Source organism: Mustelus asterias, chromosome 19, assembly GCF_964213995.1.
Source record: "Mustelus asterias chromosome 19, sMusAst1.hap1.1, whole genome shotgun sequence".
NCBI lineage: Eukaryota > Metazoa > Chordata > Chondrichthyes > Carcharhiniformes > Triakidae > Mustelus > Mustelus asterias.
Genome location: NC_135819.1, coordinates 56,222,922 through 56,239,404, shown reverse-complemented (window position 1 = coordinate 56,239,404; position 16,483 = coordinate 56,222,922). Strand labels below are relative to the sequence as shown.

Below are 16,483 nucleotides of genomic sequence, written 5' to 3'. Positions count from 1 at the left end.
AGATTTTAAAGTGGATTCATTCAAAGAGAAAGAACTGAACATGGCAAAAAGAAAATGCGGAACTGTTCTGGTGGAACTTATAAAGCTTCTTTCTCCATATAACTTTTTGAAGCAAATAACTATTATTAATAAAATGTCAGTTACAAATCATGGTGCTTTTAATGGAGAAAAGTGTGACTTGCACATTCTGACCCTATTGCTGAAGGTTGCTAAAATAGATTTAAAGGTGTTTTCCTACACGTAGTGGTCAGGTCATGTAATGTAATGATGCCTCATTCAGATGAGTGAGATGAGAGTCTATGGCAGTAACAAGACGTTTGCTTGTATGTTATTTACGTTTCCTCAGAAAAATCCATGGACAAAGGCAAGTTATCTGTAAGGTTTTTATGAGTACATTCCTCCATGAGTGATTCAAATATATTTTGCAGATGAATTATATGCCAAAGGATTGCCTCACCTGTATCCAGGCAAGTATCATTTATAAAGAATTATTGACATAGTTGATTAAGGACTTGTGGAAAATGTGTTTTGTTTCTCAAGAGGTTTACCGACACCTGAAAATCGCAACCGTAGAGTCGAATTTTCCAAACACAATGCATAGTTTTCATAGAATTTCTACAGTGCAGAAGAGGCCATTCAGCCCAGTGAGTCTGCACCAACTATCTGACAGAGCATCTCACCCAAGCCCACTCCACCACCCTATCACTGTCACCCCACACATTTACCCTGCTAATTCCCCTACATTCTTGGAACACTAAGGGGTAATTTAGCATGGCCAATCCACCTAAGCTGCGCATCTTTGGACTGTGGGAGGAAACCGGAGCACCCGGAGAAAACCCACGCAGACACGGGGAGAACGTTCAACTCCTCACAAACAGTCACCCAAGGAATTGAACCTGGATCCCTAGCACTGTGAGGCAGCAGTGCTAACCACTGTGCTACCATGCTGCCAGGGCACAACATCTTGCAGCACAACATCGAAAAACTATTTTCGTTTTGGCACTTGGCAATCTTATTACCTAGTCAATTATTTTTATGATGTAGAGATGCCGGCGTTGGACTGGGGTGGGCACAGTAAGAAATCCCACAACACCAGGTTAAAGTCCAACAGGTTTATTTGGAATCACGAGCATTTGAAGTGCTGCTCCTTCATCAGGCGAGTGGAGAGGTAGGTTCTCAAACACGACATATATAGGCAAAGACACAATTGCAAGATAATTACAGATTGGAATGTGAAGAATGGTTGGAGTGTCAGACTTTACAGGTAATCAAGTCTTTATTTTTATATTTATTTTTGATGCAGTCCTGTAATGGTCCAATTGTACTGAGGTTTAAAAATCTGTAAATATTAAGAAAAATGGGCAATTTGAGGGACATAGTAAACTCCTCAGTTTGAACTCTTTCCATCATATTCTCAATTCCAGCAGCCTAGCAAAACCTGGTTGGCTTTGGATTCAGACAATAAAGCTACTTTGGGATGGCCAAACAACTGAGCTTGCACTCTGATCTTTACACTAAACAGACTGGCGCGTTTGGAGGGGATAAATCAATATCATCATCAAAAGCAAGAATAGTTTCAACCTTACCGATGGTCGTGTGGGATAGTCGAGTTCCACTGTTGACAAGTCTGACCAGTTTCTGTCACTGACTTTGTCCCCCGATAGTTCTTACCATTCCCGATAATACATTCGCGGATGTAGTCTGCAGAAAATGAGATGATTTTATTAAGATTACATCCTTGTCCATTAAAAGATTTTCAGTGACACGATGGCCAGGATTTTACCGCCTTGCCCACCTCCAAGGCTCGCAGAACGGCATTCTCCGGGTGCGGTCTTGCGAGCCTCGGGCAGGCAAGGCGGGAAAATTCCAGCAAATAGCTTTCCAATTTTGTTTTCCGAACTCTTTAGGATGCAACAATTCATAGAAATAAGCAGGGATTTCATCCAGCAGGAACCCCCCACCTCCTCCCCCTGCCATCCCCCCACCCCACCATCCCCCTCACATCTCCATACCGACCCCGCACCCTCCATCCCGCCCACCCCCCCCACCATGCACTTGCACTTCCACTCCCCCCACCTCCATCTTCCACCTCCCTCAGCCACCTCTCTTTATGGCCAACTTCCTTGAGGTGAGTGCAGTTGGCCTTGGGACGTTTGGCATGGGGAGCATGCCGCCCATCATTGGAAATACAGGATGTTAAGTCTGTAGGATTCTGAGGTTATCCCTGTGTCACTGGCTGGTTTAAAGAGCACATGGGTTTTTCCTGCTGCACTTTTCGCTGGGGAGTAATTAAAAGCAGACATGCCGGGGTGATGAGCGGCGCTGCAGCCAATATCTCAATATACGTGTTGGCCCAGCTGGACAATGAATAAAAGCAAATTACTGCAGATGCTGGAATCCGAAACCAAAAGAGAAAATACTGGAAAATCTCAGGTCTGGCAGCATCTGGACAGATGCTGACAGAAGCCTGCCTTATAGATGCTGCCAGACCTGCTGAGATTTTCCAGCATTCACTCTTTTGGTTACCTGACAATGAGCATCTTTGCAGGGTCTACCATTAGCTAAATGCAAAATGTTGCAATCTGTTGCTAGGACACCAGCCACCAGATAACATTGGGCTGGCAATTGTGGAACTGGAGTGACCTGAAAACTGGCATAAGGCAACATTCATGTACAAGGATGGTGCTGTGGGCTGGTTTAACAGGCCACCTTCCTCATGTGCAGCTCAGGTAACACCATCACCACTTTAGCAGGAATGAAACAGGTCAGGATGCTGCATTGCTTTGGACTCACACCTCGACCTTGTGTTTCCTTGTTTGTTTATGCTGAGGTTTTGGGTTTCACTGTGAATTCTTGCCCCTGCTCCACCAGCCTTGGAAAGGGAGCAAAAGGGCCTCGGAGGTCACCTGGGCCTTTCAGACTTGCTGGGGGCGAGTCTCCCAGCCCAGTCCGGGAGACATCAGTGGCGGCCGTTTTGTGGGATTCACACTGGGCACCATGGCCTCCGCACATCTGCCAAGATAGGTTCTTCAGCATCATCAGCTCCACGCCAGAAATTGGTGTGGAGCTGATTATCATATGGAAATGTCCTGGAAATTGACATTTCCATATGATTAGTGGGCCTTGGATGATGTTCCCCGGGCCGGCTAGTGTCTCTCCCGCGTCCCCCCCCATCCCCCCGCCCGGCTGGTAGTGGTTCCCACTAACGGGGAGCAGGTGCCCAACCCGGAACAGAGGCATTGAGGCACCCCTGGGAAGTTAGGGGTGCCCCTTGGGCAGTGCCAGCCTGGCACTCTGGCACTGCACAAGGTGCAACCTGGCACTACCCACTGAGCATCGGGCAGTGCCAAGGGGGTGGGGCCTATTGGCAAGGGGACGTGCTGTCACTCTGCAAGGATCGGTGGGAGAGAAAGGGAGGGAGGGCTATCAGGGGTGGCCATCGGGTTTGGAAAGGGGAGGGACCATTGGGGCTGGGCCAGTGGGGTTTGGGAGGCCAGCAATTAGGGGGTGGGCGGAGGTTAGAGGGTCAGCAATCAGGAAGGCCAGTGATCGGAATCCAGCAATGGGGAGCCACTGTGTATTCGCTGATCTCCGCTCCGACAGATCGGCGCATGCGCAGCGGCCCACTCCAGTGCTATGCTGCCAGCCTCTTGGATGGGAATAGGCCCCAGCCCCTGCTTACCAGAGTGAATCACTCTGAACCACTCTGAGCATTGCAGTTAGCACTGCTGCCTCACAGCACCAGGGACCTGGATTCGATTCCCAGCTTGGGTCACTGTCTGTGTGGAGTCTGCACGTTCTCCCCGTGTCTGCATGGGTTTCCTCCCATAGTCCAAAAGACATGGTGGTTAGGTACATAGGCCATGCTAAATTGTCCCTTAGTGTACCCGAACAGGTGCTGGAGTGTGGCGACTAGGGTATTTTCACAGTAACTTCATTGCAGTGTTAATGTAAGCCTATTTGTGACACAAATAAATAAACTTTAAACACTTTGACTGGGCCTATCCAAATCCCATTACTGAGCATTCCGGCAGATTGAATGACAATAGCAGAAATTCAAAGCTCAGACAGCTGAAAACCGAAACATGGTGGCCTTCAATCCACCTTAAGCCATTAGGTTACAAACTGTTGCTTGAAAATGGTTCCCAAGTGGAAAGCCCGATCAACAAACAATAAGGTTAAAGGGTTTTTCTTCCCCCAGTTCTGCGAATTGCTGGGATAACCCAGAGGATCCTGGAAAGTTAGAGATTCACACATTGAGGTTCCTGTAAACAAGGCAGCGCCTCAGGAGGGGGAAATTCTAGTCACCTTTCGTCTTCTCTTCAACAATGCTATTTGTTGTTCAAGTGTATTCATTACCTTTTCTCTCATAAAGATCAACTCCACTTTGTGGCCTCGCTTTCACCCCTTTGGTTTTGCTGTTGAATGACAGCCAAGAGCATCGCTTCTCACTCTTAGCAAAATAAAAGGCCCTGGAAAGAAAAAACAGCATCAAGTTAGGCTGGATCTTTGGCTAGATCTGAACTAGACAATAATGAGTTTCATTTGTAGATTTGAGCAACATTGGCAATAAGTTAAGCAATCCTTGCTCCTACGTTTTATTGCTCAATGAAACAATGCATCACTCCTAAAAACATTCAGCACAAACACACAGTCAGAAAAATCTTAGGCTAAAGTTTCCATTTAGTCACACTTGCCTTCTTTGGTACAATTTATCTGAAATCAGCATAACCTGCGCAATCACAGAATTTTAAACACAACTGTCGTTCACCTTAAATCGAGTTTCTACAATCATTTACTTCTTAAAAAAATCCTGCTCTGTTCAGGCTCCACTCAAAGTTGACTGTACCCCCAGGATGAATCAAACCACCGTTGGGAGTTTGCATTAAATTGTAATTTGCAGATCTTCAAGGTGCTTTAAATATGAAGCTAGATTTTTTGGATGGTTGGATGGTTCTAAAGAGAGCCAGCATGATCTCAATGGGCCAAATGGCCTCCTGTGTGCTGTCAAGGCTCCATTGACTCCAAGGACTCCAGTCGGCACAATCAAAATATTTTGAATGCACCTTTTTGTAAATCTATTAAAAAATTAACTACTGTGCGACAGAACTTGCAAATGGTCCTGTGTACTTGTAAAAACGTTTTGTCATTCAAAAATGGGTTGCTTACAGGGAGAGGATTGATCATGCGATTAGAAATACTTATATCAACGCATTTTGAGATGTATTAATTCTCCGGCGTTCCATCCGCGTATTTCTCAGTGATGGGAGGTAGCGCGCTGTTTACTAGCGGTGGGATTTTCTGATCCCGTCACTGTCAATGAGATTTTCCATTGATGTCACCCACACTGCTGTGAAACCTGCAGGAAGGGTGTGCTGCCAGCGGGACTGGAGAATCCCACCGGCGTGAACAGCCAAACTTCTCCCTATTTACCAAGTTACCAATTTCAACCATCCCAAAGGTACATATTTTAAAGTAATTAAAATATATATATTTAAAAATGGTGTCCAATTCTGCTGGTTAACAGAAAACTTTACATTCAGCAATAAGCAATTAGTTTGAGATATAAAATCACAAATGCAATGGAATCGACAACTCCACTCAAAGCAGAAACCTGTAGTAATTAAACAACTGCAGGTCACTTGCTCTTCCCATTGTTTGATTTGATTTAATATTGTTACGTGTATTAGTATACCGTGAAAAATAATGTTTCTTGCGCGTGCAGAACGTAGTGTTACAGTCATTGCTAGGGTGTAGAGAAAGATCAACTTAATAGGAGGTAGGTCCATTCAAAAGTCTGACAGCAGCAGGGAAGAAGCTGGTCTTGGGTCGGTTGGTATGTGTTCTCAGACCTTTGTATCTTTCTCCCGATGGAAGAAGGTGGAAAAGAGAATGTCCGGGGCGCGTGGGGTCCTTAATTATGCTGGCTGCTTTTCCGAGGCAGCGGGAAGTGTAGACAGAGTCAATGGATGGGAGGCTGGTTTGAGAGGATGGGCTGAGCTACATTCACAAACCTTTGCAGTTTATTGCAGTCTTGGACAGAGCAGGAGCCATACCAAACTGTGATACAACTAGAAAGAATGCTTTCTATGGTGCATCTGTAAAAGTTGATGAGAGTCATGCCAAATTTCCTGAGTCTTCTGAGGAAGTAGAAGCATTGGTGGACTTTCTTAACTATAATGTCCGCATAGAGGCACAAGGGCCTGTTGATGATCTGAACACCTAAAACCTGAAGCTCTCGACCATTTCTACTTCGTCGCCATTGATGTAGACAGGGGCATGTCCTCCACTACACTTCCTGAAGTCGATGGCTATCTCCTTCATTTTGTTGACATTGACGGACAGATTATTGTTGTCATACCAGTTCACCAGATTCTCTATCTCATTCCAGTACTCCATCTCGTCATTGTTTGAGATCCGAACCACAACGCTGGTGTCATCAGCAAATTTGAAAATCCCAGTTGGAGGGGAATTTGGCCACACAGTCATAGGTGCATAAGGAATATAGTAAGGGGCTGAGGACACAACTTTGTGGGGCAGTGGTGTTGAGGATGATCGTGGAGGAGGTGTTGTTGCCTATGTTTACTGGTTGCGGTCTGTGGGTTAGGAAGTTCAGGATCCAGTCACAGAGGGAGGGGCTGAGCTCCATGCCGCGGAGTTTGGGGATGAGTTTCACAGGAATAATGGTGTTGAAGGCTGAGCTGTAGTTGATAAATATATCGCTGTAGTCGAACAATGTATGGAATCCCTCTTCGCCTGACAGCAAGCCTATTTATCTCATTAATAATATCCTTATAAACTCCAAGTGTAAAACCTATATACTCCTTACTCTATTGAAATCAAGGCTGACTGCAGGTTTTTTCACATCCAAACTCACTCTATTTCAGGATCTGGAAAAATCATGAGCTCCTGAAGGACTTCCATTCTTTTGCAAACAGAAGCTTTTTTGAGGCTAAACGTATCTTACAAAATGGTACATGAGTAGGGGCAATGCCTATTGCAGTACTAAGTAACACAGGCCACAAAATAACAGGTTTAGTTCAGAGTTTGTGCTGGAGCAGCTGATTTTAGCCATGGTAATACTTGAGGCACAACAATGAAATCCTTGCTCCATACTGCTATCCTCTATCGTTTGCCGGATCAGGTTGTATGAAGAGAGGAACGGGTCTGGATCTGATGCAATTTCAAAAGGAGCCAGTCTGGCATCATTCACTGTCTGCACTCAACACATGAATAAGGACTAAATGGGAGAGGTATTAGAGAGCTACTCAAACCACATTCCATCATCTCAATGCTTTCACCAAACACAAGGAGATATCCAGTGGTTGAACAATGGCCAAGCGAGGTACAATTGAATTGTTACTTTTTGATTTAGTTTCCTATTCTTTTCAACCCTAATTATACTGGAGATCTTTTTCCAGGTTGTTCATAATTCAAAATGATACTTTAAAAATGTACTTTATTCATTATTCCAGGATGTGGACCAGCACTTACTGCCTATCCCAAAGAACCACTTTACTCTAATGCACATGACTAAAAATACTGCAGTAGGAGGCAATACTTTCCATAACGTTTAGAAATCTAATGCAATACTGCCATAGTTCCTCAAACTGGAATTTGGTTTCCCAGATTATTTTTGCTTCTGATCCACGGAAAATAAAATTGGTCAGGATGTAGAATGGGCTGTGAATTCACTTACCCCCAGTTTCAACAAGCTAGCCTGAGCAGCACAACAAGCTAGCCTGAGCAGCACTTCTCCCGAATCTATTTCGGCAATCTCCCACTTTCACCGAGAGGCACTCCAACATTACTGAGTAGAAGCCAGTATCGGAGCCATACTGGAACAGCTTGGTATCAGTGCACCTAATTATGATGCACAATCTTCAATGCTTTCGCTGTGAAAAGCCCACCTCAATAATCTGGGACTTCACTCCAGCTGTTTAAAAAAAAACCTCTCCAGCTCTCAACTTTCACACACTTCTTACTCCCCATCCATGAACATTCATGCCAACTGAAGCCCCCTCTACCCACCCTCCCCTAGCACTTTATAATGGCCATGCCAACTCATGCCAACCCATGAATCCCCTCATCTTTTTGGCCCTTTGGAGCCTATATGCCAACTCATGAACCCCTATCCACACACCCTTTTCCCTCATATTTTCCATGCCAATTCACCCATATTCACCATGGCCAGTCCTCACAACCGTGCTGAGATGAAACAATGTTCTAAATGCCTAGTGATGGCTTCACTATCTTTTTCAAAAAAGCAAACATTTTCTTTGATAAAACCTCCAGTATGAGAATGAAAGTTTGTGGAATCAGTCAAGCAGCACTAATCCTATAATGATAACCCTGAAGTGTATATCAATTGATAGCTAGTGAAATTGCCAAGTTGTCACAGCAGGCTGTTTTTTGTATTTAAAGAGAGTGTTCCAATTAAGTTTATCCACCTTTTAAACACATTCATGTCAAATTTTAACCATCCCAAAGGCCACCTTTTCTCTCCCAAGGGGGTCCCGAGATGTAGCTAAAAGACCTCTCTCCAAATGACTTTAGCAGCTTTACACTCCAAATGTCTGAAGTCCACAAGTCATGTTTTGCACATCCCAGTACAAAAATTGCATCTGTTTGAAGGCAGCTGCTCCCGTGACTCATTGTGCAATGTACAAACTGCAGTCGGTCCCCATTTTAACCATCCCCCCTGCCCAGGCCAAAACAGTGGGTGGTGGGTTCAGAGGCGGGGTTTTCAGAATCAGGACCCTGGCCCCATTTTGTTCAAGTCAGAGACACCTTCCATCTCTGTGAAAATTCAGGCCAGTTTGATAGGTCAAATGCTTTTCCCAATTCATTTCCCTTCTGCCCTGTAGCAAACGTATTCAGAAAAATAAGCTTACCCAAGCAGGGCATTTTTTGACACATTCTACAACTTGATTATGGTGGATCATCAGGAAGTTATCAATTACTTTGGACTAGATTTTCTTTAAATTAGCACATTAGAAAACTGCCAAATTAAGCTGCAATGTTGGGAAAAAACTTACACTACAAAAAGGACATTTCATTACAGTATGTCCATACCACTGTCGCAATTTTCATCTTCATCACTACAGTACATTACCACTACAAAACAGTCAGAGTATAATTGAAAAATGTCACACAAACTCCATAAACATCCTTTAAAAGATTTCCGCAGACAGGAGCAGATAATGAGTTGTTGCCACCCAGTGAATCAGATGCCAGTTCCGATGTCAATCCAAACAGAGCTCGAGTTTGCACATTCTCCCCGTGCCTGCGTGGGTTTCATTCAGGTGCTCCGGTTTCCTCCCACAGTCCAAAGATGTGCAGGTTAGGTGGATTGGCCCCAGTAAAAAAAAATTGTCCCTTTGTTTCCCAAATTGTGCAGGTTAAATCAATTAGCCAAGATAAATGTGTTAAGTTAGGGGGATAAGACGGGGGAGGCGGCCTGAGTAAAATAGTCTGTCACAGATTAAGTGCAGATTCGATGGGCCAAATGGCCTCCTTCTGCACTGTAGGGATTCAATGATCCTATGAGTCACCAGGTGCCATTTTAGCTTCTGCAGAAAAAGAAAGCAAACTCTTGCTACTCGATGACTGTTCTAATTGTAGATCACCCTTCACTTTTCCCCAGCCTACAGACCCAAAAGACTGCATAATGTTTCTGGTGCAGTTGAAAGGAGAGATTGTGGAGAGGGTAAAGGTGGATATAGCAGTAATTATTAAGACAAATAGCAAGCCTACACTGACATCCAACATCACAGTCCCAGTCCCATAGTGCTCCCAACTGGTTGGGTACCAAATGAGATCATATTAATGACCTTACAATCTTCAATGCTTATTTACCTGCAAACAAATCCTTTGTATTTCATACATCGCCTTGCACATTGTTCAATGGTGTCCATTTGTTTAGACCTTCGTGGCAGGGATCTTTCGCTCAACTTATGTCCAGGGGTTTTCAAAAAATCATGAATGGGATTTTTTCTTGCCACCATTGAATCAACTGATGAGAAAAGAAAGGAGAAACCTATAAATGTTGAATTAATTGAAAGTAAGGTTTCCATAATTTATACCAAATAGCATAACTTCTTTTTTTATTAGTGTCACAAGTAGGCTTACATTAACACTGCAACGAAGCTAACTGGATACTAACAGGGTCTCTATAGGACAGGTACTACTCAAAAATCTGATCAACTTGAACAAGTACATTCAGTATATAACTCAAAGTAAAATAAAATGGATTTCCATTTGTACTGCTAACAGGCTTAAATTTTTATGCATAGGTGTAGAATCCGAGTGTGTTACAATCAGCCCATCAAATCTGTGCTGGACCCCTCAACTCCATCACAATCAGTCATCTAGTCTAATCCCATGGTTCTGTTTATTCCGAATACCCTGTCATAATCCTTTTCTTCAAGCAGCTATCCTACTAAAAACAGGGCTGGTGGTAGATAATTCACCTCTGGTGTAATGAATCTTTGGTCCGAATTAGTGCATATTTATTAGGCTCACGGAACATTGCTTTTTACAACTCTCATAAGATCATCTACTACATTTCTTTACTCAGGATAAACCCCCCAGCTTTTCAAGAACACACAAAAACACAAGAGCCACGAGCAGGAGCGGGCTTTCAGCCCCTCGAGTTTGCTCCATAATTCGTTAAGATCTTGGCTGATCGGATTGTAACCTCAACTTTGCCCACTTCCTTTAATCCTTGCCAATCAAAAATCCTTCCTCATAATTCAAATCCCTCATCTCTGGTAACTCTGCATCTTTCCCATTGTGTGTTTACGTTCTTCATATGGCAGGGTGCCTACAACTATGCACAATATGTCGATCAGAGTCATAGAGGTTTACAGCATGGAAACAGGCTCTTCAGCCATGTAATTACTTCTTTAGTTTTATATTCCATGCACTAGATACAAAGCCAAGAAATAAGTTGTCCTTTTTATAGCCTTATACAATTGGAATTTCAGTTTAATTGGTCTGTACACTAATGCTCCCTGTTTGTGCTATATTTCCTTCCTTTATTCCACTGTAATGTAACGAGGCATTTTTGCATAATGAACTGCATCTGCCATCTAGTTGCCCATCCTGCTCACTATTCATGCCCTCCTGCAGTGTGCCATGACAAGTTGCCATATATCCATAATCTGGTATCATTAGTCCAAGTTCAACATTGTTTCCTCAATTCCCAAATCTAGATAACTTTTGTAGTGAATCAGTGATCCCATCAGTGACAGGGGAGGAAGTAGTATAGTGGTATTGTCACTCGACTCATAATCCAGAGACCTGGGGGACCAGGATCCGAATCCTACGCAATGATGACCATGAAACCATTGTCGATTGTTGTAAAAACCCATCTGTTTCATTAATACCTTTTAGGAAAGGAAATCTGCTGTCCTTATCCGGTCTGGTTTACATGTGACATCAGATCCAGAGCAATGTGGTTGATTCTTAACTTCTCTCTGAGTTGAAGGAGCAATTAGGGATCAGCGATGCCCACATACCATAAATTAATTTTTTAAAAAGGAAATATTTTCATTTTGTGAAGTTTCCTTGTATCACTATTCTTTCAAATATTGCTTCATTCACATGATGACATTAACCTTAATTCCATTTTTTAGGTAGGACTTTATCACATGCTTTTTGAAAATCCATATTAACCAATTCTTCTCATGTCCATTACTCATCTGTTCCGTCTGCTGTTCCTTCAAAAACGTTCTAGAAGGTTGATCATATATGACCTACGTTTTCCATGTTTCACCAAGTGTTTACTACATTTCGTTCTGCATTACTTCTCTCTGGCAACTTCCCAATAAACGAACATCAACGCAACAGCTTGCAATGATATACATGTACAATCTCAGGTAACCCCGGATCAGCCAAGATATTTTCCCACCAAATTACTGCAATATATATTAGCTCTGGAAGAGATAATTAACTTCAGGTGTTGAGTATCTTTTAGTAGCTACTTCATCTTCATTAATCAATATCTTAAATGGAATCAGGCCTTGTTACAACACAGCTTCTTCTGGTACACACGTGACCAACACGATTCGCCACATATGACAGAGACAACATAACCCATCAGTGAAGGATTCATATGCTGAACTCAAAGGTTTTGGGTTCATGTGCTGGTTAAAAGGTATATCTGTTGATCTCCCACAGTTAATAATATGGGCCGAATATGCAACTAAATTACTGTCTTTTACCTGCAAGATAAAATCATAGATCCAAATTTAAATATGACCAGAAGACCATAAGATATAGGAGCAGAATTAGGCCACTCGGGCCATCGAGTTTGCTCTGCCATTCAATCATAGCTAATTCTCATTGAATCCCTACAGTACAGAAGAAGCCCATTTGGCCCATCGAGTCTGTACCAACCACATCCCACCCAGGCCCTATTCCCGTAACCCCACACATTTACCCTGCTAATCCCCCTGACGCTAGGGACAATTTAGCATGGCCAATCAACCTAACCTGCACATCTCCCACCTTTTCCCCGTAACCTTTGATCCCTTTACCAATCAAGGACCTATCTATCTCACTCTTAAATATACTCAATGACCTGGTCTCCACAGGCTTCTGTGGCAATGAATTCCATAGATTCAACACCCTCTGGCTGAAGAAATTCCTCCTCATCTGAGTTCCAAAGGGTCTTCCCTTTATTCTGAGACTATGCCCTTGGATCCTAGTTTCTTTTATTAATGGAAACATCTTCCCCACGTCCACTCTACCCAGGCCTTTCAGTATTCTGTGAGTTTCAATGAGATCTCCTCTCATCCTTCTAAACAACATCGTCCGGACCCAGAATCCTCAGATGCTCTTCATAAGTACGCAACACCTTACAGTCATCATGAAGTTGTTTCTGATAATCAAGAAAAACATAAATAGCTTTTGTCTGCCAGTCCTATTGAATATAAATAAATATTTCTTTTAAATCAGCAAATAACGAAAGTGAGTAAAGGAAACAGGCCCCCCTGTTAATTTTATTGCAGTGGCATTTTACCGCTTGGTGAAAATTAATGTTTAAAAGCAAATTACCCACTGTGCCAGAAGTGTAGTCATGGAATGGGGATAGAATGAGGATTACTCCGACCCACACCACCCCCTCCATATCTTCTCCTCAACTCTTTAATTTAGAACATTAATTTAAGCTTTAAGACTTTAATGGAACTGTCCCCCCATTTGTTGCACAGTTCCAATCAGAGGTGTGTGGTCTGTGTTTTCTCACACTCTTCATCCTTAGATTGTACTTCAGACTGTCAGGAACCCCAAGGCCAAACGCGAGCATTCAGCAGGACAAGCAGACAAACCATGGCTGTTAGAAACTGAACCCGAGCTGTAACGATAGACAATGCTGCAAAATCTGTATCTCAGCAAAATAAGCTAGGCTTCATTAACACACTCAAACATTCTACGCAGGAAACTAAGGAGAAAAAGTGATAGCCGTGGGTCACTGCTGCTTCAAATATTAAAACTTAGAATTGATATGCAGGCGATTATGAGGAAATGATAAATTTAAGGTTTACTTAAATTTAAGTTTAAGGTTTACTTACTAGTGTCATAAGTAGGCTTACATTAACACAGCAATGAAGTTACTGTGAAAATCCCCTAAATTTAGGAGGTTACCTGGATTTACCTCCAATCAACAGCTAAACTCCTCATGAGTGATAAAGAGAAAGTTACAAAAGTTAAAAATTACTTCCTGGGAGGAGTTATTCGCATCTTTTTGTTTGGGCTTTATTCAGTTTTAACTGTTTCCCCTGTCAGTAATCCTGCTCAGCAAGGACTTACAAGTCACCCCACAGAGTTAAACAATCACCAGATTATTACTCTAGGGGTTTTTTTCAGTCTTGGTTTGAACCGCACAGTCTATTTAGAACAGTTTACAGAAAGACAGCTTTTAATTGCCGATAGTCAGAGTTGCCTCCAAGTTAAATTAAATTAATTGTGCTCCATTAAGGAAAAAAACATCTTGCCGATAAAAAGAGTTAAAGGGATTCTGGTCAATTTGAATGCCCTGATTTTCTTCACTTTTAGGGATTGCGGTTTGGTGAAAGGTGGCTGGTATGGAACAACACCATGTAAAGAGTTGAGGAGAAGATATGGAGGGGGTCAGAACAATCATCATTCTACCCCCATCCCATGACTACACTTCTGGCACAGTGGGTAATTTGCTTTTAAACATTAATTTTCACCCTCAGGCACCCTGCAATAAAATGCCAACCTTTCAATTAGCCATGGTAATTATTTCCAGGTTGTTCTGCACAGTAACTCCCCCATGCAGATGGCTTTTTAAAAAAAAAGATATGCTAAATAAGGTAAACAGTTTATTTTAAACTGGAAACGTTCTTTGCAATTATATTCCCATTACCTTTCCAATTTCTAGATTTTCAGAAATGCTCACCAGGACTTTCTGATCCAGACATAAAAGTGCTCTTTTTTAACCTCAGAGCAAAATTCTGCCCCAATAAACCATGATTTATAAAAGGTGTGAATAAAGAGGGGTCAACATTTCATTCAGAAATTCCTCAACTGGACCCCAGCCTCTTGTTGTGCCTGGGAGAGACATAACCCATGTCCAACATTATATTGTGGCGTTATTTTTTTAGCCCCTTATATAACGGCCACCGTTCGCCAGTCAAAAGATCAGGTCGTTCCAAACAACATTACTACAGGGCTGTTGGCTGTCCAGGGAGCTGTCTGCTCTTTAAACGAGTGTTAACTCCTTCAGCTGATTCCATCCCGGTCTCTAAAAGCCCAGTCTTGTTCTGCCTCCGCTGTCTTACAAGTCCTCGAACTTCCCGAGTTATCCGCTCACTTCTATTTCTCAGCAACTTTCTCAGTCCACACTGGGACACACAAAATGCAAAAAGCATCAAACCTGCAGAGATGAGGGCGGGGAGGAGCAACACCAGCCTGATTGTCCCCAGCATGGTCAGTGATGGGTGTGAGCTGTGAATGTTTGCTCCCTGGGTTTTATCCTCTCCTGCAGTGTTTGGGGGGGGGGGAAGAAATGAAAAAAAAGCTTTTCCCGTAAAAATGAAAAAACTGCTCGCGTGAGGCTAACCAATCCTGCCACATCCCCGCCCCTTAACTCATTCCTCCACCAATCGTGATGCTGCTGTCTGGTTTGGAATATTTCACTCACAAAATTAGGAAGTGAATAGCAGAGTCAGATTACTGCACTTCTGAATGGTTCCCTGATAATCTAGAGGAATGGTTTGAATAAATCTCCAAAGCAATATAAATGCACAGTTTCCAATCTGTGCTGCAATTGGTATGGCATCTCACCAATAGTACAGGAACAATATCCAGTTACCTGTGCTTTTAAGTTTATTTATTAATGTCACAAGTAGGCTCACTTTGAAGTTACTGTGAAAATCCCCCAGTCGGCACACTCCAGTGCCTGTTCAGGTGCACTGAACGAGAATTTAGCATAGCAAATTCACCTAACCAGCATATCTTTTGGTCTGTGGGAGGAAACTGGACCACCTGGAGGAAACCCATGCAGACACGGGGAGAACGTGCAGACTCTGCACAGACAGTGACCCAAGTCAGTAATCGAACCCGGGTCCCTGGTGCTGTGAGGCAGCAGTGCTAACCACTGTGCCATCGTGTTGCCCTGAATGGGGTATTTATATAATCCACCACTTGGTGCAGATATTGAACTGAAGCAGTGATGCTAGTAATTTTACATTAGTTACATTATTAATTATTTAAATGTCCATTAATAGTATTTGCGATTTCAGTTAATTCCGATAACATTCCAATATCAGGTTTGATTCCAGGAACCGATTTAATAATCTTGATACACTGCAGCAGATAGATGCAAAGGAAAATTGGAGAATGACCAAGCGCAATGTACATCTGGTGCTGCTCAAATCATCCAATCGGTGAGACTCAAACTCACTGTAAAACTTTGCGAGTCCTGTATATAGTACCCTGGCCAGAAACTCAGATTAGCAAGATCTGGAAATTTATTTTAAAACTTGTTACAATGATTTTGATCCAGAATGATAAGCCTGTTTCTGACTGTTTTATTACAGCGATGCAGATGTCCCATGGCCCTGCTGTGATTAGTGGAGTGTATTTCTAACACTCACTGCGGTCAGAGCCAGATTTAGAATTCTTGAAAGCCTAAAGGCCTCATTAACGTTTGGGGCCCTCTTCACACTCCCTGTCTCCACAACCACCAGCCCAATCCATTAAAATACAAATGTAGGAGCACAGGGTGGGTAAAGGGGTTGGCCCACCCTGCTTCTGACTCTGTGTCAAATTCAAATTCAACAGTCTAGTGTTTCTAATAGGGAGCTATTTTCTTTGTTGTGGACTGATAATGGGTTTCCATCGTTCTACTGGGGAGCGTGTTGGGTTGGTTGCATTGCACAAGGATTGTGCGATGGTTATCCATTTTTTGTACTGTAATCTTGGCATTTATAATGGAGGATTACATTATATG

The 16,483-nt window shown here is 42.9% G+C and overlaps 1 protein-coding gene across 2 annotated transcripts in view; it reads right to left on the bottom strand.

The window, feature by feature from the left end:
• Window positions 1-15,000, bottom strand: part of LOC144507966 (hepatocyte growth factor-like) — a 66,243-nt gene extending 51,243 nt beyond the window's left edge. For both annotated transcript variants that reach the window (XM_078235576.1, XM_078235577.1), the window contains exons 1-4: window positions 14,906-15,000; window positions 9,859-10,015; window positions 4,360-4,472; window positions 1,587-1,701 (exon numbers count right to left, since the gene is read on the bottom strand). In XM_078235576.1, the coding sequence (XP_078091702.1) occupies window positions 1,587-1,701; window positions 4,360-4,472; window positions 9,859-10,015; window positions 14,906-14,957 (437 nt within the window). In that variant the 5' untranslated portion in view covers window positions 14,958-15,000. The remainder of the gene's footprint in view (window positions 1-1,586; window positions 1,702-4,359; window positions 4,473-9,858; window positions 10,016-14,905) is intronic.
• Between the last annotated feature and the right edge of the window lie 1,483 nt (window positions 15,001-16,483).